General features: G+C 46.7%; 1 protein-coding gene across 1 annotated transcript in view; it reads left to right on the top strand.

Moving 5' to 3' along the window:
* The window catches only part of LOC143962429 (uncharacterized), a 49,875-nt gene that overhangs the window by 11,108 nt on the left and 11,191 nt on the right, over nt 1-27,576 (top strand). Inside the window, exons 2-3 of the mRNA XM_077471706.1 lie at nt 1,690-1,800; nt 20,714-20,771. Coding sequence (XP_077327832.1) covers nt 1,690-1,800; nt 20,714-20,771 — 169 coding nt within the window. The remainder of the gene's footprint in view (nt 1-1,689; nt 1,801-20,713; nt 20,772-27,576) is intronic.

The raw sequence follows: 27,576 nt of genomic DNA, 5'->3' as shown, positions 1-27,576 counted from the left end.
TTCACTTTTTGCTATAATAAATAGCCCCCAAAAATATATAATTTTTTTTGTTTTTTTCCTCAGTTTAGGCCAATACGTATTCTTCTACATATTTTTGGTAAAAAAAACCCACAATAAACGATTATTGATTGGTTTGCACAAAAGTTATAGTTTTTATAAAATAGGGGATAGTTTTATAGCATTTTTATTAATAATCTTTTTTTTTTTAAATGGAGGCGATCAGGGATTTTTATCGTGACTGCGACATTATGGCGGACACATCGGAGATTTGTGACACATTTATACAGCAATCAGTACTATACAAATGCACTGATTCCTGTGTAAATGACACAGGCAGTGAAGGGGTTAACCACTAGGGTCAGTGTGGGGGTTAAGTGTGGCTGTGTTTTTCACATCACTGATCTCTGCTCCAATCACAGGGAGCAGAGATCAGTGTCACTGTTGCTAGGTAGAACAGGGAGATGCTTGTTTACTTTAGCATCTCCCCGTGAGGCCATCATGGGTATCGCTGCGGCGATGGAGTCAGTGGGACCTGTGACCTGACTCACGGAGCTTGCCACGGGCACGCGTGTCCACTCTGCCACCTTTTAAAGGGCAACGTACAGGTGCGTGATTCTGCCTGTATGTGTCCTTCTGCCGACGTATATCATCGTGAGGCGGTCGGGAAGGGGTTAATCACTTAAACACTAAACCTTTTTCTGACATTCATTGGCTTCAAGTTAAAGCGGGATTCCACCCTAAAGTGGAACCTCCGCTTATCGGATCCCTGCCCCCCTCCGGTGTCACAATTGACACCTTTCAGGGGGGAGGGGGGTGGAGATACCTGTCAAAGACAGGTATTTTCACCCACTTCCGGGCATAGACTCCCGTGGGAGTCTACGCCATTTCCTGCCCTGCCGCGCTGTCTGCTGGGACACACACGAGTCCCAGTGACAGCGCGGAGATTTTCTATTGCGCGGCTCGCGCATGCGCAGTAGGGAACCGGGAAGTGAAGCTGATTCGCTTCACTTCCTGATTACCTCACCTAGAATGGTGGCGACAGCAGCCGAGAGCCGAGCGATCGATCGGCCTCGGCTGCCGGCATCGCTGGAACGCGGGACAGGTGAGTGTCCATTTATTAAAAGTCTCTCTCTCTCACTCTAGTGGGAGTTTGCCAGGAAGGTAAGGAAGGAATGAGTCACAAGAGAGCCAATGAGAGCTGCAGAGCTGGGGGTGTGTATCAGTGTAAATCCAGGAAGTGACCCGGGCAACAGCTTCAGCTGCCCACAGTTATGATGGATGCAGCCAGACTCAGTGTAGGGAAATTTCTGCAGCATATTTGGCAAGTAGTGAATATCAGTATATATGAAATAATATGTAAAGTGGTTGGAGGGAAGCTTCAGAATGGCAAAGATGTTTTTATCATAAATGATGTGATCAGACTGCAGTTCCTCTTTAAGACTGAAGAAAGAACAATGTAACATGGATGTGTTGTACCTTTGGGGTTGTAAATTGTGGGAATGATGTACAAATAGTTGCCCCTCCCCCCACTCCCCTCTAAATCCTGACAGAGGGTAAAGCATGTCAGTAAGGAGCAGAGTTTGGGGGGGAACATAAAATTTATATTTACACTACAAATGTTAGACAGTAAAAAAAAAACATTTTAAGCTTTGTCCTGATCATCCTCACACTGATCTTTGTGTTCTTCAGATCACAATCCCACCACCTCCAATCACAAAGGTCTGGGGTATGTGTTATTACAACATTACATGGCTGGACCTGGAATTTCCAGGAGGAAAACTTATCCCGATATTCAGAAAGGTATGGAGGGCACAGACTGGGGGAGGGGTGTGATGGGTAGATGGGACATGGAGGGCACAGACTGGGGGAGGGGTGTGATGGGTAGATGGGACATGGAGGGCACAGACTGGGGGAGGGGTGTGATGGGTAGATGGGACATGGAGGGCACAGACTAGGGGAGGGGTGTGATGGGTAGATGGGACATGGAGGGCACAGACTAGGGGAGGGGTGTGATGGGTAGATGGGACATGGAGGGTACAGACTGGGGAGGGGAGTAATGAATAGATGGGACATGGAGGGCACAGACTGGGGAGGAGTGTAATGAATAGATGGGACATGGAGGGCACAGACTGGGGGAGGGGTGTAATGGGTAGATGGGACATGGAGGGCAGAGACTGGGGAGGGGTTTAATGAATAGATGGGACATGGAAGGCACAAACTGAGAGGAGGGGTGTAATGGGTAGATAGGACATGGAGGGCACAGAGTGGGGGAGGGGTGTGATGGGTACATGGGACATAGAGGGCACAGACTGGGGAAGGGGTGTAATGGGTAGATGGGACACGGAGGGCACAGACTGGGGAGGGGTGTAATGAAAAGATGGGACATGGAGGGCACAGACTGGGGGAGGGGTGTGATGGGTAGATGGGACATGGAGGGCACAGACTGGGGGAGGGGTGTGATGGGTACAAGGGACATGGAGCACACAGACTGGGGGAGGGGTGTAATGGGTAGATGGGACATGGAGGGCACAGACTGGGGAGGGGTGTAATGAATAGATGGGACATGGAGGGCACAGACTGGGGAGTGGTGTAATGAATAGATGGGACATGGAGGGTACAGACTGGGGGAGGGGTGTGATGGGTAGATGGGACATGGAGGGCACAGACTGGGGAGGGGTGTAATAGGTAGATGGGAGATAGAGGGCACAGACTGGGAAGGGGTGTGATGGGTAGATGGGACATGGAGGGCACAGAGTGGGGGAGGGGTGTGATGGGTACATGGGACATAGAGGGCACAGACTGGGGAAGGGGTGTAATGGGTAGATGGAACACGGAGGGCACAGACTGGGGAGGGGTGTAATGAAAAAATGGGACATGGAGGGCACAGACTGGGGGAGGGGTGTGATGGGTAGATGGGACATGGAGGGCACAGACTGGGGGAGGGGTGTGATGGGTACAAGGGACATGGAGGACACAGACTGGGGGAGGGGTGTAATGGGTAGATGGGACATGGAGGGCACAGACTGGGGAGGGGTGTAATGAATAGATGGGACATGGAGGGCACAGACTGGGGAGTGGTGTAATGAATAGATGGGACATGGAGGGTACAGACTGGGGGAAGGGTGTGATGGGTAGATGGGACATGGAGGGCACAGACTGGGGAGGGGTGTAATAGGTAGATGGGAGATGGAGGGCACAGACTGGGAAGGGGTTTAATGAATAGATGGGACATGGAGGGCACAGACTGGGGGAGGGGTGTGATGTAGGCTTGTGCAATTCGTTTCGTAACGAATCGAAATTCGGCCGAATTTTGCATCTTTCGGACATTCAGATGCATCCGAATGTCCGAATAAAAAAATAACAAATTACAACGAATACGAAAGAAATATAATGAATGAATTTGAATAAATTCGACATGATTCGACATTATTTCAACTGCATTCGAAATGATTTCAACATGATTCGACATTATTTCAACTACAATCAAAAATATTTTGTGACCCAATTTTAGGGCCATGTATCTCGGGGTCACTTGGTGCTAGACACTTCAAATTTGGATATGTTGTAGTGCTAGTATTATTGTGTTTGCATACCAAATTTGGGGTTTCTAGCTATAAGTGACCCCCAGATATGTGGCCCCAAAATCGGGTCGCAAAATGTTATTAGTTATTAGAGCAGAGAATGACATTTTGCGACCCGATTTTGGGGCCCCATATTATTGTGTTTGCATACCAAATTTGGGGTTTCTAGCAATAAGTGACCCCCAGATATGTGGCCCCAAAATCGGGTCGCAAAATGTTATTAGTTATTAGAGCAGAGAATGACATTTTGTGACCCGATTTTGGGGCCCCATATCTCGGGGTCACTTATAGCTAGAAACCCCAAATTTGGTATGCAAACACAATAGTACTAGCACTACAACATATCCAAATTTGGAGTTTCTAGCACCAAGTGACCCCGAGATACATGGCCCTAAATTCGGGTCACAAAATATTTTCGAATGTGGTTGAAATAATGTCGAATCATGTTGAAATCATTTCGAATCTGGTAGAAATATTTTCGAATTTGGTTGAAATATTTTCGAATGTGGCCGATTTTTCGAATTCGGTAGAAAACTAAACGAAATCCGAAAACGAATTTAAGGAAGTTAACGAATATAACTAAACGAAATTAATGAATTAACTAATTAAAACAAAACGAAACTAAACTAATTTTTTCCTTTTGCACATGTCTAGTGTGATGGGTAGATTGGACATGGAGGGCACAGACTGGAGGAGGGGTGTGATGGGTACATGGGACATGGAGGACACAGACTAGGGGAGGGGTGTAATGGGTAGGTGGGACATGGGGGGCACAGACTGAGGAGGGGTGTAATGATTAGATCGGGCATGGAGGGCACAGACTGGGGGAGGGGTGTTATGGGTAGATGGGACATGGAGGGCACAGACTGGGGAGGGGTGTAATGAATAGATGGGACATGGAGGGCACAGACTGGGGGAGGGGTGTGAAGGGGAGATGGGACATGGAGGGCACAGCCTGGGGGAGGGGTGTGATGGAAAGATGGGACATGGAGAGCACAGCCTGGGGGAGGGGTGTGATGGGTAGATGGGACATGGAGGGCACAGACTGGGGAGGAGTGTAATGAATATATGGGTCATGGAGGGCACAGACTGGGGGGAGGGTGTGATGGGTAGATGGGACACGGAGGGCACAGACTGGGGGAGGGGTGTGATGGGTAGATGGGACATGGAAGGCACACATTGGGGGAGGGGTGTAATTGGTAGATGGGACATGGAGGGCACACACTGAGGAGGGGTGTAATGAATAGATGGGACATTGAGGGCACAGACTAGGTGTGGGGTCTGATGGGTAGATGGGACATGGCGGACACAGACTGGGGAGGGGTGTAATGAATAGATGGGACATAGAGGGCACAGACAGGGGGAGGGGTGTGATGGGCAGATGGGACATGGAGGGCACAGACTGGGGAGGGGTGTAATGAATAGATGGGACATGGAGGGCACAGACTGGGGAGGAGTGTAGTGAATAGATGGGACATGGAGGGAACAGACTGGGGGAGGGGTGTAATGGGTAGATGGGACATGGAGGGCAGAGACTGGGGAGGGGTGTAATGAATAGATGGGACATGGAGGGCACAAACTGAGGGGAGGGGTGTGATGGGTACATGGGACATAGAGGGCACAGACTGGGGGAGGAGTGTGATGGGTAGATGGGACATTGAGAGTATAGACTGTGGGAGGGATATAATGGGGAGATGGGACATGGAAGAGAAAGACTGCGGAAGGGGTGTGATGGGTAGATGGGACATGGAGGGCACAGACTGGGGGATGGGTGTGATCGGTAAATGGGACATGGAGGGCACAGACTGAGGAAGGGGTGTTATCGGTAAATGTAGCATGCAGGGCACAGACTGGGGGAGGGTTGTGATGGGTAGATGAGACATGGAGGGCACAGACTGGGGTAGAAATGTGATCGGTAAATGTAACATGGAGGGCACAGACTGGGGGAGGTGTGTGATGGGTAAATGAGACATGAATGGCACAGACTGGGGGAGGGGTGTAATGGGTATATGAGACATTTAGGACACAGACCGGGGGTGGGGGTGTAATGACTAGATAGCACAGAGAAGGCACTGACTGGGGGAGGGGTGTGATCGGTAAATGGGACATGGAGAGCACAGACTGGGGGAGGGGTGTGATGGGCAATGGGACATGGAGGGCACAGACTGGGGGAGGGGTGTGATGGGTAAATGGGACACGGAGGACACACATTGGGGGAGGGGTGTAATGTGTAGATGTGACATGGAGTTCACAAACTGGGGGACGGGTGTAATGGATAGATGGGACATGGAGGGCACACACTGGGGGAGCGGTGTGATGGGTAGATTGAACATGGAGGGCATAGACTGGGGTAGGGGTGTGATGGGTAAATGGGACATGGAGGACATAGACTGGGGGAGGAGTGTAGTAGATAGATGGTGTGACGGAACCTATCCCCCACACTCCACTTGAGTGTGTCCGTCAGTATGCCGCTTCCTAAGTCCTGGAACACGAGTCCAATGGATCTGGCTATAGGAACCCCCAATAACTAGACAACACCAGTCTTGGAGTGCATCAGGAATCATCTTTTATTTGAGATCATACAAAAATATATACAGCAGGATGACTAAAACCTAACCTAATTAGCATGAGCTAATTATCTAATCATTGACCCAGACTACTTGTCTGAGAGATGAATGAGACTTTTCAGGGTACGTCTCCTAGCTCACTGACTGACTATTCAATACACATTACCATAAACATCAAAAGAGGGTTAATTAGCACAAACAACAATGTGTGGAATACTCTTACAAGCCAGACTAGACTCATTTACACAACAGACAGGTGGCTGGAGTTGATGACATTAGCATCTAACAGTTTGTGTCCCAACAGTGTGATTCACTCTATTGTTAATATGGCCGATACATATCCAGAGCCTGTGTGTCTTGGGGGGCGGCATGGACCTGAATCCAAGTAACACCTCAGGAGTCCCCGGGCATACAGCTCACAAAGAGCACTGTTACCCCAAATGCCAGGGCCCATAATCGCAAAGCAAAATGCTGGCATTCAGTCCCCTCCAACAGCCTCTGTTCCGGCTAGGTCTGTCACAGATGGGACATGGAGTACACAAATTGGGGGAGGGGAGTAATGTGTACATGGGACATGGAGGGCACAGACTGGGGGAGGGGTGTGAGGGGTAGATGGGACATGGAGGGCATAGACTTGGGTGTAATGGGTAGAGGGGTCATGGAGGGCACAGACTGGGGGAGGGGTGTGATGGGTAGATGGGGCATGGAGGGCACAGACTGGGGGAGGGGTGTGATGGGTAGATGGGGCATGGAGGGCACAGACTGGGGGAGGGGTGTGATGGGTAGATGGGGCATGGAGGGCACAGACTGGGGGAGGGGTGTAATGAGGAGTTAGGACATGGAGGACACAGACTGGGGTAGGGGTGTAATGGGTAGAGGGGACATGGAGGGAGCAGAGGTGTAATGGGTAGGTGGGATATGGAGGGAAAAGACTGGGGTAGGGGTGCCATAGGTAGATGGGACATGGAGGGCACAGAATGTGATATGTAGATGCAACATTGAAGGTACAGACTGGGGGAGGGGTGTACTGAGTAGATGGGACATGGAGGGCACAGACAGGGAGAGGAGTGTGATGGATAGCGGTGACAAGTTGGGTATAGATTGGGGGGTGTAATGGGTAGATGGGTCATATAGAGCACAGACTGGGGGAGGGGTGTAATGGGTAGATGAGTCATGGAGAGCACAGACTGGGGGAGGGGTGCGATGGGTAGATGGGACATGGAGGGCATAGACTGTTGGGGGAGTGTAATATGTAGATGGGACGTGGAGGGCACAGACTGGGGGTGGATTGTAATAGGTAGGTGGGACATAGAGGGCACAAACTGGGGGAGGGAGGTAATATGTAGGTGCAACATTGAAGGTAAAGACTGGGGGAGGGGGGTACTGAGTAAATTAGACATGGAGGGCACAGACTAGGGGAGAAGTGTAATGGTTAGATGGGACATGGAGAGCACAGACAGGGAGAGGGGTGTGATGGATAGCTGTGACAAGGAGGGTAAAGACTTGAGGGGTGTGATGTGTAGATGGGACATGGAGGGAGGGCCCAGACTGGGGGAGGGTTGTAATGGGTAGATCGGACATGGAGGGCCCGGACTGGGGGAAGGATTAATGGGTAGATGTGATATGGAGGGCACAGACTGGGAAGGGATGTAATGGGATAGTTTGGATATGTTGTTCAGAGACTGGTGGAGGGGTGTAACGGGTAGGGATGGTCTTGCGGTTTGCCCAGCGGTCGGTTTGCGGTGAATTTTGCGTGTTCGCGATTTGCCAAACTGCACTGTTCGCGTGGCGGACATATGCATTTACATTGTGAAAGAACTTTGACCCATGATGACACATCCATCATGGGGTACAGGACAGCCAATTGAAACATTTCAGCACATGGACAATTCCCCCTACCTTATAAATAGACCTGATCTGGAGGCCAAATTTGCGTCCTTTTATTCCCACAAATAGAACTTTCTTTTGATGGTATTTGATTGCCTCTGCGATTTTTATTTTTTGCGATATAAATTGAAAAATACCGAAAATTTCGAGAAAAAAAGATATTTTCTACTTTTGGTTATAAGAAAAATCGAATAAACTCAATTTTAGTCATACATTTAGGGCAAAATTTATTCAGCCATATGTCTTTAGTAAAAAAAAATCTCAATAAGCGTATATTTATTGGTTTGCGCAAAAGTTATAGCGTCTACAAACTAGAGTACATTTACTGGAATTTACACAGCTTTTAATTTATGACTGCCTATCTCATTTCTTGAGGTGCTAAAATGGCAGGGCAGTACAACCCCGGCCCCCAAATGACCCCATTTTGGAAAGTAGACACCCCAAGGAAATTGCTGAGGGGCATGTTGAGCCCATTGCATGTTTTTTTTGTCCCAAGTGATTGAATAATGACACAAAAAAAAAAAAAGTTTACAAAAAGTTGTCACTAAATGATATATTGCTCACACATGCCATAGTTATATGTGGAATTGCAACCCAAAATATATTCTGCTGCTTCTTCTGAGTACAGGGATACCACATATGTGGGACTTTTTGGGAGTCTAGCTGTGTACGGGACCCCGAAAACCAATCACTGCCTTCAGGATTTCTAAGGGTGCAAATTTTTGATTTCACTCCTCACTACCAATCATAGGTTTGAAGGCCATAAAATGCCAAAATAACACAGACCTCCCCCCCCAAATTACCCCATTTTGGGAAGTAGACACCCCAAGGAAATTGCTGAGGGGCATGTTGAGCCCATTGAATATTTGTCCCAAGTGATTGAATAATGACACAAAAAAAAAAGGTTTACAAAAAGTTGTCACTAAATGATATATTGCTCACACATGCCATAGTTATTTGTGGAATTGCACCCCAAAACATATTCTGCATATGTGGGACTTTTTGTGAGTCAAGACGCGTACGGCACCCCGAAAACCAATCACTGCCTTCAGGATTTCTAAGCCCCTGTACACACGGTCGGACATTCTGCCAACCAAATGCGTCTGATTTTGTCCGTCGGATTTTGTCCGTCGGATTGTGTCCGAAACTGTTGCATACACACGGTCGGACAAAGTTGTAGAAAAATCCGATCTTTCAGAACGTGATGATGTAATTTCGTTACGATGGGACTACGTTAAGGCTAGTAGCCAATAGCTTTGATGTAGGAATTTGATCTGAGCATGCGTGGCACTTTGTCCGATCGGAATTCTCTACACATGATCGGAGTATGTCCTATCGGACCAGTTTGTCGGAAAATATTTCCAACAAGTTGGAAAATTTGGTCCGAGGGATATTTCGACGGAAACAGTCCGATGCATACCACACACAGTCGGATTATCCAACAACACGGTCCGATAGGACACATTCCGACGGATTCTCCGACCGTGTGTACGGGGGCTTAGGGTGCAAATTTTTGATTTCACTCCTCACTACCTATCACAGTTTTGAAGGCCATAAAATGCCAAAATAGCACAAACCTCCCCCCCAAATGACCCCATTTTGGAAAGTAGACACCCCAAGCTATTTACTGAGAGGCATGTTGAGTCCATGAAATATTTTATATTTTGCCACAAGTTGCAGGAATATTACAATTTTATTTTTTTTGCACAAAGTTGTCACTAAATGATATATTGCTCACAAATGCTATGGGCATAAGTGAAATTACACCCCAAAATAAATTCTGCTGCTTCTCCCGAATATGGGGATACCACATGTGGGGGACTTTTTGGGAGCCTAGCCGCATACAGGACCCTGAAAACCAAGCACTGCTTTCCGGATTTAAATATAAAACGCTACCAAAAAAAACTGTTAGCGAAGGGATGCCAGGTAAGAGGTTGCCATGCTGTGCTGTGTCTGTTGTGCCAGGAAGCCAAGAGCCACACTGGCCCTGCACTCCTTTCAGCTTTGCATTCACAGGCAGATCAGTGGCTAACACCACTTAATTTTGATAGTTGGTAAAGTGGTGTGTGACAAAGGTTGCCAATCTGCTTAGCGCATTGGAACAGGGCAAAATCACGCACGTGCCATGCATGGAACACGTCTTAAACTTGGTCGTGCAGCGATTCGTTGTCCAATACCATGGGGTCCAGGACATCTTGCAGCAGGCAAGGAAAATCTCGACCCATTTCAGAAGATCTTACATGGCCATGGCTCACCTTGCTGACATTCAGCGGCGACACAATCTGCCGGTCAGACGTCTTATTTGCGATTGCCCGACGCAATGGAACTCAACCTTCTATATGCTTGATAGGCTGCTCCAGCAGAAACATGCAGTTAACAACTACCTGTACAAACTCTGTGGCAGAACAGGTTCTGGGGAGCTGGGTTTTTTTTTCACTGCGCCAGTGGCTGCTCATGCGCGACACATGCAGACTTCTGCGGCCATTTGATGAGATCACCAAACTGGTTAGTCGCAGCCATGGCGCCATCAGTGACATGGTACCTTATGCCTTCTTTATGGAGCGTGCATTGCGTCGTGTCATTGATCAAGCCGTGGAGGAGCAGGAGCAGGAAGATGAGGAAGTCGCAATGCTGGATGAATTCCCAGGGGGGGCTACTCTATCTGAGACAAGTCAACAACAGGAGTCTGAAGAGGAGTCAGAGGAGGATGGTGCCGGGGCGGATGAGGAGGTGCAAGAAGAGCATGCTTTAAACCTTTCTGGGATCCCTGTTGTTGTGCCTGGATGGGGAGAGGAGAACGAGGAGAACAACATTATCCTGAATGATGGGCAGAAGCCAGGCCACCACACCGCTTCCAGTTTAGTGCAAATGGGGGCCTTCATGCTCCAGTGTTTTAACAGGGACCCCCGTATAAAAAGTATAAGGGTCAAGGACCAGTACTGGGTGGCAACGTACCTAGACCCCTGGTACAAACACAAAATGGCCGAAATGTTACCGCCGTCACAGAGGGCTGTCAGAATGGAGCACTTCTAGGCCTTGCTTTGAGAAATGCTCCATTCTGCTTTTGCGTGCTCTGGCAGAGGAGCAATTCCCACTCCCAGAGAAAGAGTTGCAGGTACCAATCCAACAGCGCCTGCAAGAAGAGGCCAGTTTGAAGATGTGTTGGTGACTTCTGATATGAGGTCATTCTTTCAGCCGACCCATCGACAGGTGTCATCCGGATCCAGCATCAGGGAACGCCTAGACCGTCAGTCCGGCTACATCGGGTTAACGGCCGATGTGGACTCTCTGAGGAGTGATGAACCCCTGGACTACTGGGTGGGCAGGCTTGACCTCTGGCCAGAGCTTGCCCAATTTGCAATCGAACTGTTGGCTTGCCCCTCGTCCAGTGTCCTGTCCGAAAGGACGGTCAGCGCAGTAGGGGGGATCCTGACCGATAAGCGCACTTGCCTAGCTCACGACAGTGTTGACTACCTCACATTTATAAAAATTAATGAGGCATGGATCTCAGAGGAATTCAACACATGTGACCAGTAGACCATGTATATGCATAACTCTATAAACGATTTATTTAAATCGAGCGCACAGACCTTTTTTCTACCTTTGGCTCACTCACTTTGGTTGAGTGGTGTCATATTTGGGTCCTGCAGCGAGTTGCTGGTATCAGTGCTGCTGTCAGTGCTCTATCTCGGTGCTGGCGTCAGTGCTCTCTCTCTCTCTATCTCGGTGCTGGTGTGGTCTCAGTGCTCTCTATTTTGGTGCTGGTGTGGTCTCAGTGCTCTCTATTTCGGTGCTGGTGTGGTCTCAGTGCTCTCTATTTCGGTGCTGGTGTGGTTTCAGTGCCCTCTATCTCAGTGCTGATGTGGTCTCAGTGCTCTCTATTTCGGTGCTGGTTTGGTCTCAGTGCTCTCTATTTCGGTGCTGGTGTGGTCTCAGTGCCCTCTATCATGGTGCTGGTGTCAGTGCTCTCTATCACGGTCCTGGTGTGGTCTCAGTGCTCTCTATCACGTTGCTGGTGTGGTCTCAGTGCTGGTGTGGTCTCAGTGCTCTCTCTCTCGGTGCTGGTGTGGTCTCAGTGCTCTCTATCTTGGTGGGGGTGCTGGTGTCAGTGCTCTCTATCTCAGTGCTGGTGCTGGTATCAGTGCTCTCTATCTCGGTGCTGGTGTCAGTGAGCTCTATCTCTGTGCTGGTGTCAGTGCTCCCTATCTCTGTGCTTGTGTCAGTGTTCTCTATCTCGGTGTTGGTTTCAGTGCTCTCTATCTCTGTGTTGGTGTCAGTGCTCTCTATCTCGGTGCTGCTGTCAGTGCTCTTTATCACGGTGCTGCTGTCAGTGCTCAGTCTCTATCGCAGAGCTGGATTCAGACAGTGAGGGAGATAGCAGCAAAGAAGCCAATCAGCAGGCAGTGTTAGCACCATGGCTGAGGATCAGCACTGGACTGGCACCTCCGGACCACCGCAGCGGAGCCCTGCATAGGCGGGGGTAAGGGTCAGGCAGAGGGAGGGGCTCAAGCACAGGTTGGCACACTGGGACACTGGCACAGGCCTGCGCTGCCCTGACTGTGGCACTGATCATCTCCTGCACCCCCTTCATAGCCTGCCCTGACCTTGCCTCTCCTCCATGGCCTTCATGCGCTCCTGGATTGTCAAAATTTCACAGATAAAAAAAGAATGCTTGTCGTTGTCGATCCCAGATTCACCTAATACTTTTGTTATGTCAGTGTCCACGTGGTGGGACTATGTGTGCACAGCTAGTAAGTATTCTGTGAATGCTGAAAATATGACCTGTAGGTTTTTATGATTCGCCTGCCATTAAAGTCAATGGGTTCGGCTGCAAACTTTTGGCCATGTTCGCGGTTCGCGTTCGCGAAACGTCCTGTCGGAAGTTCATCCATCACTAGTAATGGGTATGTAGTGCTGATATTTTTGCATACTAACATAATGCAGTGTAAGTCTATGAGCATTGTTATTGCTTAGTATTTGGCATCATCTAGTGGACAATGCAAGAAATGTACTCTTAGTATTTTCTTTTCTATAACACTGGAAATATAACAGGAAGTGACTGTTTACATTTTTTGCTATGCCCTACCTACCCAGAATGCCAGGTGACCTGCCCATGATTCTTCTGGTCTGAACTGCATTCTGGGTAGGCTATAAAAGGACATGTATGGCCATTTTCTTTTTCTTCTGGACGCATGGCCTGTCTGTAAGGACCTGTGAGGAGGTCTCCAAAGAGCATGGCCTACAGCCACTGCTGAGCGGAACGACTACAGACTTTGCCTGTTACCTGATCGCTGGAGAGACTGAGTGACCGGATCGGGAAGGATCCAGAGACACCTGTCAGAGCCATCAGAGGGTCCTGTTCATCTTACGAAGCGGAGCGGTGTGACGGAGTTGGCCGGTAAGAAGCAAGACTGAGACAAGCGGAGTGGAGCTGTTCCATTCTTCAGACCCAGTTTGGTGAGAGGGCTGCTGCCCACAGTTTTTGACGCACTTTATATACACCTAGACAATCTAACACAGTGTTGCTGGAACCTGTAGTCCCATGGAGGAGAACTTAATAAAGACTGAGTTTAAGCATTTATCAAGCCTACCTTTGACACTGTGTTACCCAAAGTCAATTACACCAGAGGAAATTACACGTGTACCACACCACAGGATTTGTTCTAATATTCATCTCACATTAACCCTTGTTGTTCCTCTGTTGATTCCCTGTTGGATTACAATTGTTACAACACAAATAGCTAGCATAAGAAAGAAGACTAATATACTGCATTTTTTATCACAAGGCCTTGCATCCTATTAAAGTAGGGGGAGCTCCCTAATGATTGTGTTGTACTCTATTTATCACTTTGCATTTTGTATTCACCAGTGTGGGCTGGAAGTGGGAAGGTGCCCAGAGTAAGTTGTAGCACTAGTCCCAATTGAAGACACATTCTCAGGGATAATCTGAGACAAACTGATATGTGCAAACGGTTGTGTATTACTATTGTGCTGTCACATTATGTTGGTGTGACAGTGCAAATGCTGTAATTACGGTATTTATCGGCATATAACACGCACAGGCGTATAACACGCATATTCATTTTAAGAGGGAAGTTTCAGGAAAAAAACGTATGTTTTAAATAAGCAACTTTGAAGCAAAATAAGGGTCAGTGCCCATCTGCAGCCTCACCATTGCCATCAATGCAGCCTGACCAATGCCCATCTGCAGCCTCACAAGTGCCATCAATGCAGCCTCATTAGTCCACATCGATGTAGCCTCAACATTGCCATCAATGCAGCAGCCTCATCGTTGCCATAAATGCAGCAGCCTCACCATTGTCACCAGTGCAGCAACCTCACCATTGTCATCAGTGCAGCAACCTCACCATTGCCATCAATGCAGCAACCTCACCATTGCCGTCAGTGCAGCAACTTCACCATTGCCATCAGTGCAGCCTGATTGATGCCCATCTGCGGCCTAGAGGGGACAGGAAGGCGGGCGTGATGAGCACCGACAGATTACATACAGTCAGAATCTCCTATGATAGACAGAACAGTGGTCCAATGGTGGCCCAGGAGACAGGACTTCCTATTACAGAGGCATGTAAACATGATATTCCCCCTCTATTTGATCTGGTGGCTCTAGTCTCACGCCCATCCCTGTCCATTCCGAGCCAGCTAAAATTGAAGTATCGGCGTATAACACGCACACACTTTTTTCACCTTATTTTCATAGTGAAAAAGTGAGTGTTATACGCCAATAAATACAGTACTATTTTACACTTTTAGTATAAAGAGAAAGTGCACCTAACAAATTACTTTGAGCCAGCTGCACACCCCGTATAGAGTTTTATAAAAACATGAATTGGATTCCCCATGGGGTTTTTTTTAGCAGCAAAAAAGAGACCGTTATTGATAAAGTTTGAAATATTTTTATTGATCCAAAAGAAATACTGATCTAAAGCCATTATTGAAACGTGAACAATTGGTTTAAAATTTGAGCTCTGGTGTACATTGTGCAAACAAATAATTGGATGAAAAATACATGCATCACTCCATACAATAATTACCAGAAAAATGCTAAAACGGTATTCAAATAATCCAATAAATTTTACATCATCTGATCAAAGGCACCCCACTATCCCAATGCATTTCAACCTTATTGGAGATTATGGTCTTCTTCAGGGGGGAAAAAAGGAAAAGGTGGGATGGCTTGATCACATATCTGCAAAATATCAAGAAGGAAAGGTGAAATGAAGAGAACGATTTGGTTGGTATTTTGAGACTAGTCTAGTGATGTAGCTGGGAGCTAAATTGTGGGTGAGTTTGTAAGTTGTTAGTATATGCAATCTGAGATGGATGTAGAGCCAGTGAGGACTGTGGTGTCATGGGCAGTGAAAACAGAAAGCTGCAGTCAGTAGGGCTACTGGCTGGGAGCAGTAGTCCACCAAAGAATGCAGCTAGCATCAGAACTTTCAATTGCTCACCATAGGTGCCCGCAGTCCCTGCCTGTAATAAGGTACTTTTGCTAAGGCCTGGCTGAAACCTGTGCAAGGCCTAACCATGTGCTAGCTGTGCCTGAACAGTTGAGCCCTCCATGTCCCATCTACCCATTATACCCCTCCATAAGTCTGTGCACTCCATATCCCATTACATCCCTCCCCCAGTCTGTGCCCTCCATGTCACATCTACCCATCACACCCACGCCTGCACCAGTCTGTGCCCTCCATGTCCCATCTACGTGTAGTACTGACCCCCGAAGGAGCTGCTGAATTTGTTTGGACCTGTACTCTGCTATTAAACCCCCACTGACTTGGCTCAGACCCCTTAACACAGCTGTGGTGCAATGTACAATGTAACAACAGTATACCTTTTGTTATTACCTGGGTATCCGATGTTCCACCTGCATGCAGGAAAAGGAACAATACTCCACACCAATTGTACTTAACCAGAAATGTTCTTTTACTGGGGTTAGTGTAAAATAGTAAACAAACAATTGGATGAAAAATACATGCATCACTCCCTACAATAATTACCAGAAAAATTCTAAAACAGTATTCAAATAATATTCCAAGAAATTTTACACCATCTGATAAAAGGCACCCCACTATCCCAATGCATTTCAACCTTATTGGAGATTATGGTCTTCTTCAGGGGGAAAAAAAGGAAAAGGTGGGATGGCTTGATCACATATCTGCACGATATCAAGAAGGAAAGGTATAAACATTTTGTAATCATTTATTATTTTTACTTTATTCATGACATGTAGTATTTACCTTTTCCATCAAAACGCTTCACACAGACCAGAGACTTAAGAACATTTAAGTTTTCACCCTATGGGTGGTCCTGGGCACCACCGCTGAGATGCTGGATCCCACACTTCCCACCTCAGTGGGGGGGGGTAGAGAGACACTAGAAAAAAAAAAACTAGTATGACCTTGAGTATGACCTTAAGTGACAATAATGGGGTTACTAAAATCCCCTGGTGAGGTGAACAGAAAAACATTATATATGATATAAGTACAATTGGTGTGGAGTATTGTTCCTTTTCCTGCATGCAGGTGGAACATCGGATACCCAGGTAATAACAAAAGGTATACTGTTGTTACATTGTACATTGCACCACAGCTGTGTTAAGGGGTCTGAGCCAAGTCAGTGGGGGTTTAATAGCAGAGTACAGGTCCAAACAAATTCAGCAGCTCCTTCGGGGGTCAGTACTACACATAGATGGGACATGGAGGGCACAGACTGGTGCAAGGGTGGGTGTGATGGGTAGATGTGACATGGAGGGCACAGACTGGGGGAGGGATGTAATGGGATATGGAGTGCACAGACTTATGGAGGGGTATAATGGGTAGATGGGATCCCAAGACCTCCTGCTCTCTAGCTCCCCCGTCACCTCCTCCTTTTCTCACCTCCAGGACTTTTTCAAAGCCTCTCCAATCCTATGGAAATCCTTACCCCAATCTGTCCAATTATCTCCTACTATTAGCTTTTAGATGATCCCTGAAAACCCTCCTCTTCAGAGAAGCCTCTCCTACCCACACCTAACAACTGCATTTTCATTTTCTCCATCAGTTCATCCCCCACAGCTATTACCTTTTTGTTTCATTTGATCCTCCCTTCCAGATTGTAAGCTCTAATGAGCTGGGCCCTCTGATCCCTCCTGTTTTGAATTGTATTGCAACTGTACTGTCTGTCTCCATGTTGTAAAGCGCTGTGCAAACTGTTGGAGCTATATCTTTCCTGAATAATAATAATAATAACAGTCTATCTATGAGGCTGAGGAGGGGGAAGATCATTGTTTATATTAATTGAAACACCTACAGTATTGTCTCTGCTAGCAAACTCTTGTGGGTTGTGTTTATACTTGTAATAATGTGTATTGTTTTTAGTGAGCTTAAAGTCGGCAAGTCTGACAATTGTTGTAATTATATTGCTGTGTGCGGACTACCCCATACATACACAACATATACAGAGCTCTGAGTATGTGTCTGTGTGTGCCCGTATGGCACCAGTAACTTCAGTCTCTTGGAAGAATAATGAGGTCTTGAATCTTCTGTTAGCCACTTTAGTTTGTGCACTTAGAACTCTTGCTTAGTAAAGTGTAACTGCAGTATGCTGACAGTATCCGGATAGCAAGGGGGACACTATGACTGTTTAGCAGGGAGTGAATGAGACCCAGGTTCTGGCAAGTGGGCGCAAAAGTAAAGTAATGTCTGCATGCAGTGTGACTGTTTCTGCAAATGGGCAAGTGCCCGCTCACCAATCCTGTAGTCAAGGCCCACACAAATGTCCTGGAAACAGGCAGACTCTTCAGGTAACCAGACTGGTTACCTCACACTGGAATGCTTCACGGTGTCTGTGCGGGTGCGCTTGGATATGCATCTGGGATCCCCTCTCAGTCTGAATGCCCCCAACCGGCCATGGATGCCTGTAAAGAAGTGGTGGATTGACCCAGGAGGCAACACTTCTCCCCTGTGTCCAGTCTCTTCTCCTGCTTTGTGGTGCCTGCCCTGGTCCTCAGGCAGACAAGATGGTGTCCTCTGCTCTTTTTTCCCAGAGCATGCTGGGCTTTTTAGTTCCTCCCCACATACAAGGCTATGGGGCCACTTTAGTTGGAGGACCACATGATTGGCTCTCTCTTCTTGCCAATGAGGATACAGGGGAGGGAACAGAGCAGGTGGCTGTGACTATGCGAGTGCCGCTCTTATTAACTGAAGTAAAGAGAAGAGGGAGGGGGAAGATTCCACCCCGCAAGAGCTGACAGGCGCACTCTCCCTCTCTGGAGAGCCCATGTACATTCTGGCAGTGGCATGAGCAAGATGCACCCGCTAGAAATATATATGTGAATTTGTGTAGTGGAAAGAAAAACTGCGCTAAGTCAAACTTAATCCAAAATAAACAGCTGTGACATAATGACATAGCATAAGAGATAAAATAAAAATGTTTCACTAGAAAAAGTGACCATCAATGACCTAGACAAGGGATATGCAATTCGTGGACCTCCAGCTGTTGCAAAACTACAAGTCCCATCATGCCTCTGCCTCTGGGTGTCATGCTTGTGGTTGTCAGAGTCTTGCAATGCGTCATGAGACTTGTAGTTCTGCAACAGCTGGAGGTCCGCTAATTGCATATCCCTGACCTAGACAGTGATGGAAAATAAAAAATGTATTCCACAAAAATCCCAGTAGTTCAATATCGATCCGTGATAGAAATCGAACTGCAGTGACAGTTTCCAGTGGAGAAAAGGTGCTGTGTCCAGACCTCCACCCAGTGATAAAACACAAGGCTTACCAGACAGAAATGACCATCAACTAGAGATAGGTCAATTACACATTTTAATGACATCCTTTATTCTCTGATGATGGTAAACAATCATGGGCAATACCACTGCACACCCTGTTAACTGGTTGCTCCACAATGTGTATATATTACAGATAAGCAAAGAGACCTCACATAGCGTAACTCTGCTATTGAATAAAAGGTAATAACACTCACATGTCCTCCAAGTAAAAAGCAATTTTCACATTTAAAATCTGTGGGTACACACAAGATAGCTTCCCAATTGCTTCAAGGATTGAACGTAGTGATGCCACAGGCTCCTTCCTTCGCGTTTAGTCATACCTGACATCATCTGGTGCACAAATGCCACACCGGAACTTCACTGAGATATAGGAAGCCTCGATTTGGATCCTATATTACACACCCAATCTAACAGGCTGAAAGATATTGCATGGTCCCAATGACGAACCCCGTAGCTACATTAAAATTGCGAACTAGACCAGACGGCCTTGTTGCCTTACCGGCATTGCATGGAGTGCATAATATGTAAGCCATCCATATAAGAATAAAACGTAAACAAAAAAAAACAACAATAAAAATATAACTGACAGTCTTCAAAGCACCTAAAATACAGATATCACAAAATTAAAAAAACAGATGACACAAGATTCAAACATACAAATATAAAAAATAAGCATAAATAGCCCTATTTGAGATTTTTCTTTCTAAAGGCCCTCCAGTGACCATAAGGGAAATTGACACCCAGCGATGTAAGAAACCTTGTATTTGGAAAAACGGATCTAACATTTGATCGCTTTTCAAGTCATTTTGGGTGCCAATTTTTTTATGACCACTAGAGGGCCTGTTTAAATACCATTATGGATGTCAATTTCTCTTATGGGCACTGGAGGGCCTTTAGAAAGAATAAAAAAACAAATAGGGCTATTTATGTTTATTTTTTATTTTTTGTATGTTCGAATTGCATGACATCGGATTTTTTAATTTTGTGATATCTGTATTTTAGGTGCTTTGAAGACTGTCAGATACATTTTTATTGTATTTTTCAATCAAGTTTTAATCTTATATGGATGGTTTACACATTATGCACTCCATGCAATGCCGATAAGGCCATCTGGTCTCGTTCACATTTTTAATGTAGGTACGTGGTTCGCCATGGAGACCGCATGGTGTATTTCAGCCTGTTAGATTGGGAGTGTAATAGGATCCAAATCCAGGCTTGGCTTCCCCGCTTACTATATATGAGTGGTGGTCTGGCATGGCATCCGTGTCCCAGATGGCAGATCAGTTATGGCAAAATGCGTTGGGAGGATCCTGCTTTGATGCCACTATGTTCCATACTGAAAGTGATTGGGAAGCTATCTTGTGTGTACCCGGGGATTTTAAATGTGAAAATCGCTTTTTACTTGGAGGTTATGCTAGTGTTATTTCCTTTTATTAGATAAGCTATGCACATACAGAGTTACGCTATGTGAGATCTCTCTGTTTATCTCTGATATATACACATCACGGAGCAGCCATTTACCAGGGTGTACAGTGGTATCGCCTTTGACTGTTTACCATCATCAGGGAATAAAGGATATCATTACAATGCGTAATCGACCTATCTGTAGTGGATGGTCAGTTCTGTCTGGTAAGCCTTGTGTTTTATCCCTGGGAGGAGGTCTGGACACAGCACTTTTTCTCCATTGGAAACTGTCGCTGTACTTTGATTTTTATCACGTATCGACATTAAACTACTGGGATTTTTGTGGACTTCATTTTTATTTTCCATCACTGTGTAGGTGATTGGTGGTCACTTTTTTTTAGCGCAACATTTTTATTTTATATAATATGTAGAAACAACTAGTACAATTTGTGTTGATGGAATAATTTATACATTTCTTTTTATAGAACAAGACAAACCATGTGTTTTATCTGGAGGAGATTTATATTTCCATACGGGAAAAAGGTAATACAACAAATACAACTTCATACTGCCAGGATATTTTAGCAGCATAGTAAACCCTTGTTAGCCCTGTATCCAAATGTACTAGTCCAAGTTACGCAGTCAGTTTACCCAAATATGATATTTCAGAGTTTGAATGCTGGAGAGTTACACCCCATCACTATCTTTTCTATCTCTCAAGCATTCTGTTTCGTTCTTGAGTCCATACACCTGCTGTACCCATTATGAGGGACTCTCACCATCCATGAGCTGAGTTCCCAGGTCTGTACACCTACTGTGTCTATGAATAGGCTTCCCCCATTCCCACACTGAGTTCCTGGGCCTAAACACCAGCTGTGTCCGTCATGAGGGGTTCTCTCTATCCCTGGCCTGAGTTTCTGGTATCTGAACAACTACTGTGTCCAGTAGCATGGGTTCCCACTAGGATTGTCCCAATACCGATACTAATATTGGTATCAATACCGAGCATTTGTGAGAGTACTTGAACTCGCACAAATGCTCCTGATGCCTAATCTGATACCTGGGAATGTGATGGGAGTGGGCGGGGTAGAGAGCAAGTCAACAGGTGGGCAGCATTGGAACTAGGGATAAGCTGGCCAGGACAAGGGTGCAGGGCTCAGCCACATATTCTGTCAAAATCAGTGAATGGAGCCATCAAATTTGGTAAAGGAAGTAAGTTCCGTGTCTCCGGAGGTTAAACATCACAATGTCATCTTGATACACCTTGCACTCGGCCGCAGTAAGCCAGCAGCGACTATCTTGTTACACCCAGCCAATATGCTTTGGGCTGGGTGTAACAAATGTCTGCTGCTGCTTACTGAGTGCAAGGTGTACCAAGATGGGCGATGCAGCATATAGTATATACTATTGCACCGATACCCCCGAAGGAACTACTTTTGTTTTTTCAGTCCGTTACACTGCCTCCCAACCCCAAAGAACTGTCCCAGCCCCTCTGGTGCACCTAGCAATGTGATTAATGGAATAACACAGTAATAAACACAGTTCTGCTCTCTCAAGTTTCCTTGGACCAGAGAAAAGTTTAAAGTAATATTAGTCAGCCAAGTCCTGTATGAGTAGTCAGGACTTGGTTGAAACAGTTCTCCATTGCGTCCTTTTTTCCACACAAATAGAGCTTTCTTTTAGTGGTATTTAATCACTAGTGTTTTTTTTATTTTTTGTGCTATAAATAAAATAAAACGTAAATTTTGTGAAAAATGCCTTTTTCTTTGTTTCTGTCATAAATTTTTGCTAATTAGTAATTTTTCTTCATAAATTTTGGCCAAAATTTATACTGCTACATATCTTTGGTAAAAATAACCCACATTAGTATATATTATTTGGTCTTTGTGAAAGTTATAGAGTCTACAAACTATGGTGCCAATCACTGAAAATTGATCACATCTGATCAGGCCTTCAGTACATCAGGTGTACCTCATTTCTTGAGACACTAACAAGTCAGGAAAGTACAAATACCCCCAAAATGACCCCTTTTTACAAAGTAGACATCCCAAGGTATTAAGTAAGTAGCATGGTGAGTTTTTTTAAGTTGTCATTTTTTCCCACAATTCTTTGCAAAATGAAGATTTTTTTATTTTTTTTATTTTTTTTTACTAAATTGTCATATTATCAGGTTATTTCTCACACACAACATATGCCTACAACAAATTACACCCCAAAATACATTTTGCTACTCTTCCCGAGTACGGTGATACCACATGTGTGAGACTTTTACACAGCCTGGCCACATACAGAGCACCAACATTGATGTAGTATCTTCAGACGTTCTACAAGCAAAAATGACGCATCTCATTTCTCAACCACCTATTACAATTTTGAAGGCCCTGGAGTACCAGGACAATGGAATTTCCCATAAAATGACCCCATTTTGGAAAGCAAACACCCCAACGTATAATCTGTGAGGCATAATGAGTCTTTTGAATGGTTAATTTTTTTTCCAGAAGTTTTTGGAATATGTGGAAAAAAAATAAAACGCATTTTTTTTTTACACAAAATTGTCAATTTATAAGATATTTCTAACACATAGCATGTATATAGAAAAAATTACACCCCAAAATACATTCTGCTACTCCTCCCGAGTATGGCGATACTACATGTGTAGGACTTTTACACAGCCTGGCCACATAGAGAGGCCGAACATTGAAGTAGTACGTTCAGGCGTTCTAGGAGCATAAATGACACATCTCATTTCATTCCTACCCATCACACTTTTGAAGGTCCTGGACCTTCAACACCCCACTGTATATTCTATGAGACATGGGCTGCAAATAGGTACTCGGGTACTCTTATGGCCTGGTGAAAGGTACTCGGGTACTCTGATGGCCTGGTGACAGGTACTCGGGTACTCTGATGGCCTGGTGACAGGTACTCGGGTACTCTGATGGCCTGGTGACAGGTACTCGGGTACTCTGATGGCCTGGTGACAAGTACTCGGGTACTCTGGTGGCCTGGTGAGAAGTACTCAGGTACTCTGATGGCCTGGTGACAGGTACTCTGATGGTTTGGTGACTGGTATTTGGGTACTCTGAAGGGCGGAGACAGGTACTCATATGGACTGTGACAGGTACTCGGGTACTCAGATGAACTGTGACAGGTACTCGGGCACACAGATGAACTGTGACAGGTACTTGGGTACACAGATGGACTGTGACAGGTACTCGGATACCCTGATGGACTGTGACAGGTACTCAGGTACCCTGATGGACTGTGACAGGTACTCGGTACTCTAATGGACTGTGACAGGTACTCGGTACTCTAATGGACTGTGACAGGTACTCAGGTACCCTAATGGACTGTGACAGGTACTCAGTACTCCAATGGACTGTGACAGGTACTCGGTACTCTAATGGACTGTGACAGGTACTCGGTACTCTAATGGACTGTGACAGATACTCGGGTACCCTGATGGACTGTGACAGGTACTTGGGTACTCAGATGGGCTGTGACAGATACTCGGGTACCCTGATGGACTGTGGCAGCTACTCGGTATTCTGATGGACTGTGACAGGTACTCGGTACTCTAATGGCCTGTGACAGGTACTCAGGTACCCTGATGGACCGTGACAGGTACTCGGGTACCCTGATGGGCCGTGACAGGTACTCGGGTACCCTGATGGGCCGTGACAGGTACTCGGGTACCCTGATGGGCCGTGACAGGTACTCGGGTACCCTGATGGGCCGTGACAGGTACTCGGGTGTGCCGTGACAGGTACTCGGGTACTCTGATGTGCCGTGACAGGTACTCGGGTACTCTGATGGGCCGTGACAGGTACTCGGGTACTCTGATGGGCTGTGACAGGTACTCGGGTATTCTGATGGGCTGGGACAGGTACTCGGGTACTCTGATGGGCTGTGACAGGTACTCGGGTACTCTGATGGGCTGGGACAGGTACTCGGGTACTCTGATGGGCTGGGACAGGTACTCTGGTACTCTGATGGGGTGGGACAGGTACTCGGGTACTCTGATGGGCTGTGACAGGTACTCAAATACTCTGATGGACTGTGACAGGTACTCAAATACTCTGATGGACTGTGACAGGTACTCTGATGAACTGTGATTGACAGGTACTATGAGGGGTGGTGACAGGTCCTCTTTATTGGGGGGGGCAGGCAGGCAATCAGTGTGATTGGTGTACACTAGGTGGTAACGAGATATTACCGCAATCTCCTCCTCACACGCGATCGGTGTGTGAGGAGGAGAACAACCCGGTAACATCTCGTTACCGCGGTTTGTTTACATTTTAGTGATCGGCTGTGAAAGGATCACAGCCGATCACGTGGGTAAACAGCCAGCCAATGGCTGTTTACCAGCGTCAGTGACGAGCAGTGTTCCCGGGGAACACGCCGCCACCGACGTGCACGCGCAGCGCGCTCACGATCGCGCGCATGCGCCGTGCACAGTCGGGGTGTGACCATCTGTGATCAGCCGTGACTTCATCACGGCCGATCACGTGGTAAACAGCCATAACGAATGGCTGTTCACCCCCTTCGGTGGCGAGCGGTGTCTCCGTGACACGCCGCCACCGAAGAAACAGGGATGCACACGCACGATCGCGCGCATTCCCTGTTTAAACGGGAGGCCGTCATATGACGGCCTCCCACCACAATAGGTGCGCCGCCTGGCCGTCATTTGACAGCCGGCGGTCGGCATCTAGTTAATCACCAAGAAAAACAATAGATTAGTGTTTCTTGACAAAGAAATCAAGGAAATTAAGGAAAAACTTGTGGTTCATAAAAAACACCCCAGAATACAATTCTCTCTCCTCCAATCTATTGAATCATTTAGAAAAGGAGGATAGAGAAAAAAATATAAGAAACAAAAAAAGTACTTTAGGGATGTTAATGATTATAAGATGGGTACTGATTTCGGTTGGCAGAAACTATTTCAGAATCCATCTTCCCTGATTCCCAACCCGCTATTGGTAGGGATGGCCGAACTGTTCGCCCGGCGGTCGGTTTGCGGCAAATTTTGCCTGTTCGCGATTCGCCTGATCGGCAGACTATTGCCGCTGTTCACCCGGCGGACTTATGTGTTTACAGTGTGAAAGAACTTTGACCCATGATGACACATCCATCATGGGGTACAGGACAGCCAATGGAGACATTTCAGCACATGGACAATTGGACATTCCCCTAACTTATAAATATACCCGATCCGGTGGCCATTTTACATTCTTTCTTCTGTCACTATAGGGAGAGGTTGCTGTGTGGAGCAGGGAGAGATTGCAGTGACACAAATCGCTAGCTATTAGATCCACAAAAGTCCTTGTAAAGACTGGTATGGTATAGGTGTAGTACAGTATATAGGGTTGAGTGCACTGCTCTGCTTGTGATTGCAGCAGCCTGTCTTTTATGAGTGCAGGGAGGGACAGAATGCTGTGTGGAGCAGGGACAGTCAGTTTAATCACTAGCTATTACTATTAGGTCCACAAAGGTCCTTTTAAGGATTGCTATGGTATAGGTGTAGTACAGTATATAGGGTTGTACACGTATAATATACTTTCTTCCAAATATAGAAAGAATATAATACTTGACTGCTGCCCTATTCTGCAGCAGTCCTTTATCAGTGTAGGGACTGAGGTACAGTCTGCTAATCCCTAGCTACTAGTTCCACAAAGGTCCTCAAGGACTGATATAGGTCCACAATATATAGGGTTGTGGTGCACTACTGCTGATTGCTGTCCTATTCTGCAGCAGTCCTTTATCAGTATAGGGACTGAGGTACAGTCTGCTAATCCCTAGCTACTAGTTCCACAAAGGTCCTTAAGGACTGGTATAGGTGTACTATTTGGTGTGCAGTATATAGTTGTGTAATACACGTATAAAATACTTGCACATATAGAAAGCATAGTATAGTGCATTTCCACTGTGCAACATTGTGACTGCTGAGCGGTTCTGCAGCGATACTACAAAGAGTGACAAGCGCAATCAAATAAAAAAGTATTGTAACTGGTGTGATAGACCAGTGACCCCCCAAAACAACAGATTGAAACGGGGTGTTATATATCTTCTTCCACATACGTACTGCACTTCTGTAGAGAGTTTTGTCACAGGGTCATTTAAAAAATGACAGGCAGAGGAAGAGGCAGGCCCTTCCGCAGGGGTGGTAGGGGTAGAGCAGGAGCAACAGGCTTGAGCCAAAGTGGCAAATTGCAGAAGGTGCGTGCGATTAGGTCAAAGGAAGCACCAGACTTGGTTGAGTGGCTCACTCAGCCTTACTCTTCTACACCCTCCTCATCCTCTCGATCTGCACCCTCTTCTTCACTCTCTGCTATGTGCACCCCCAAAGACACTACCACCAACACCACCACCACATACCTTACGCATGAGTCACAGGAATTATTTGCCGATCCATATCAAGACATTTCTGATGCGCAGCCACTCTTGGCATTGGATCAGGAAGAGGAGGTAGCAACAACCGCCACTCAACAGTCTGACGACAGTACCCAGATCAGCCCAAGGAGGAGGTTGGTCCCCGGTGTTGCTGCCTACTCCCAGATCTCTAATTATAGCGGTGGGGAAGGTGACGTCGAGGATGACGTGTCTAGTGATGTCACGTGGGTGCCCACAAGAGAGAAAGAGGAGGGGAGTTCAGAGGGAGATATGGACCAGCAGATAGGGAGGAGAAGCAGGAATAACTTACATTGCACAGGAGGGACAAAGCAGACTGCTAATGTATCAGGAGCGAGGCATCGACCATGTACGGTCACATCTGGCGCTCCCAGGACGCCGGCACATGGCTCCGCAGTGTGGGCTTTTTTTAACGTGTCCGCTACTGACAATCTTTGCAGTCAACGCATAAGTCGCGGTAAGCCCAACACTCACCTAGGGACGACCGCCTCAAGAAGGCACATGAGCTGCCATCACCGAGCCCAGTGGGAGCAACGGAACACACAAAGCCACACTCCAGGCTCTCACCATCCAGCCTCGTCTTCTACTTCTTCTCCTCTCTCCTCACAATTGTCCTCCACTCCACCTTCCATCACGCCAAGCTCACATTTTTCTGCAAAAAGGCAGGCTTCCGTGGGCCAAATGTTCAAGTATAAAAAAATGATGACGCCGGATAACCCTCTTGCCCAACGGTTGACGGCTGGCTTGTCAGAACTCATAGCCCACCAACTACTGCCTATAAACTGGTGGACTCTGAGGCCTTTCGAAAATTTGTGGCCATTGGAACACCACAATGGAAGGTCCCAGGTAGTGATGGGGAACGGTTCGCCCGGCGGTCGTTTCGCAGCGAATTTCGGTCATTCGCGGTCCGCTCATTCGCACGCCTTTTGCCGTCGTTCGC

Source organism: Lithobates pipiens, unplaced genomic scaffold, assembly GCF_037356315.1.
Source record: "Lithobates pipiens isolate NorthernLeopardFrog02 unplaced genomic scaffold, aLitPip1_a1.2 Scaffold_8, whole genome shotgun sequence".
NCBI lineage: Eukaryota > Metazoa > Chordata > Amphibia > Anura > Ranidae > Lithobates > Lithobates pipiens.
This window is presented reverse-complemented; position numbering and strand designations above follow the sequence as displayed.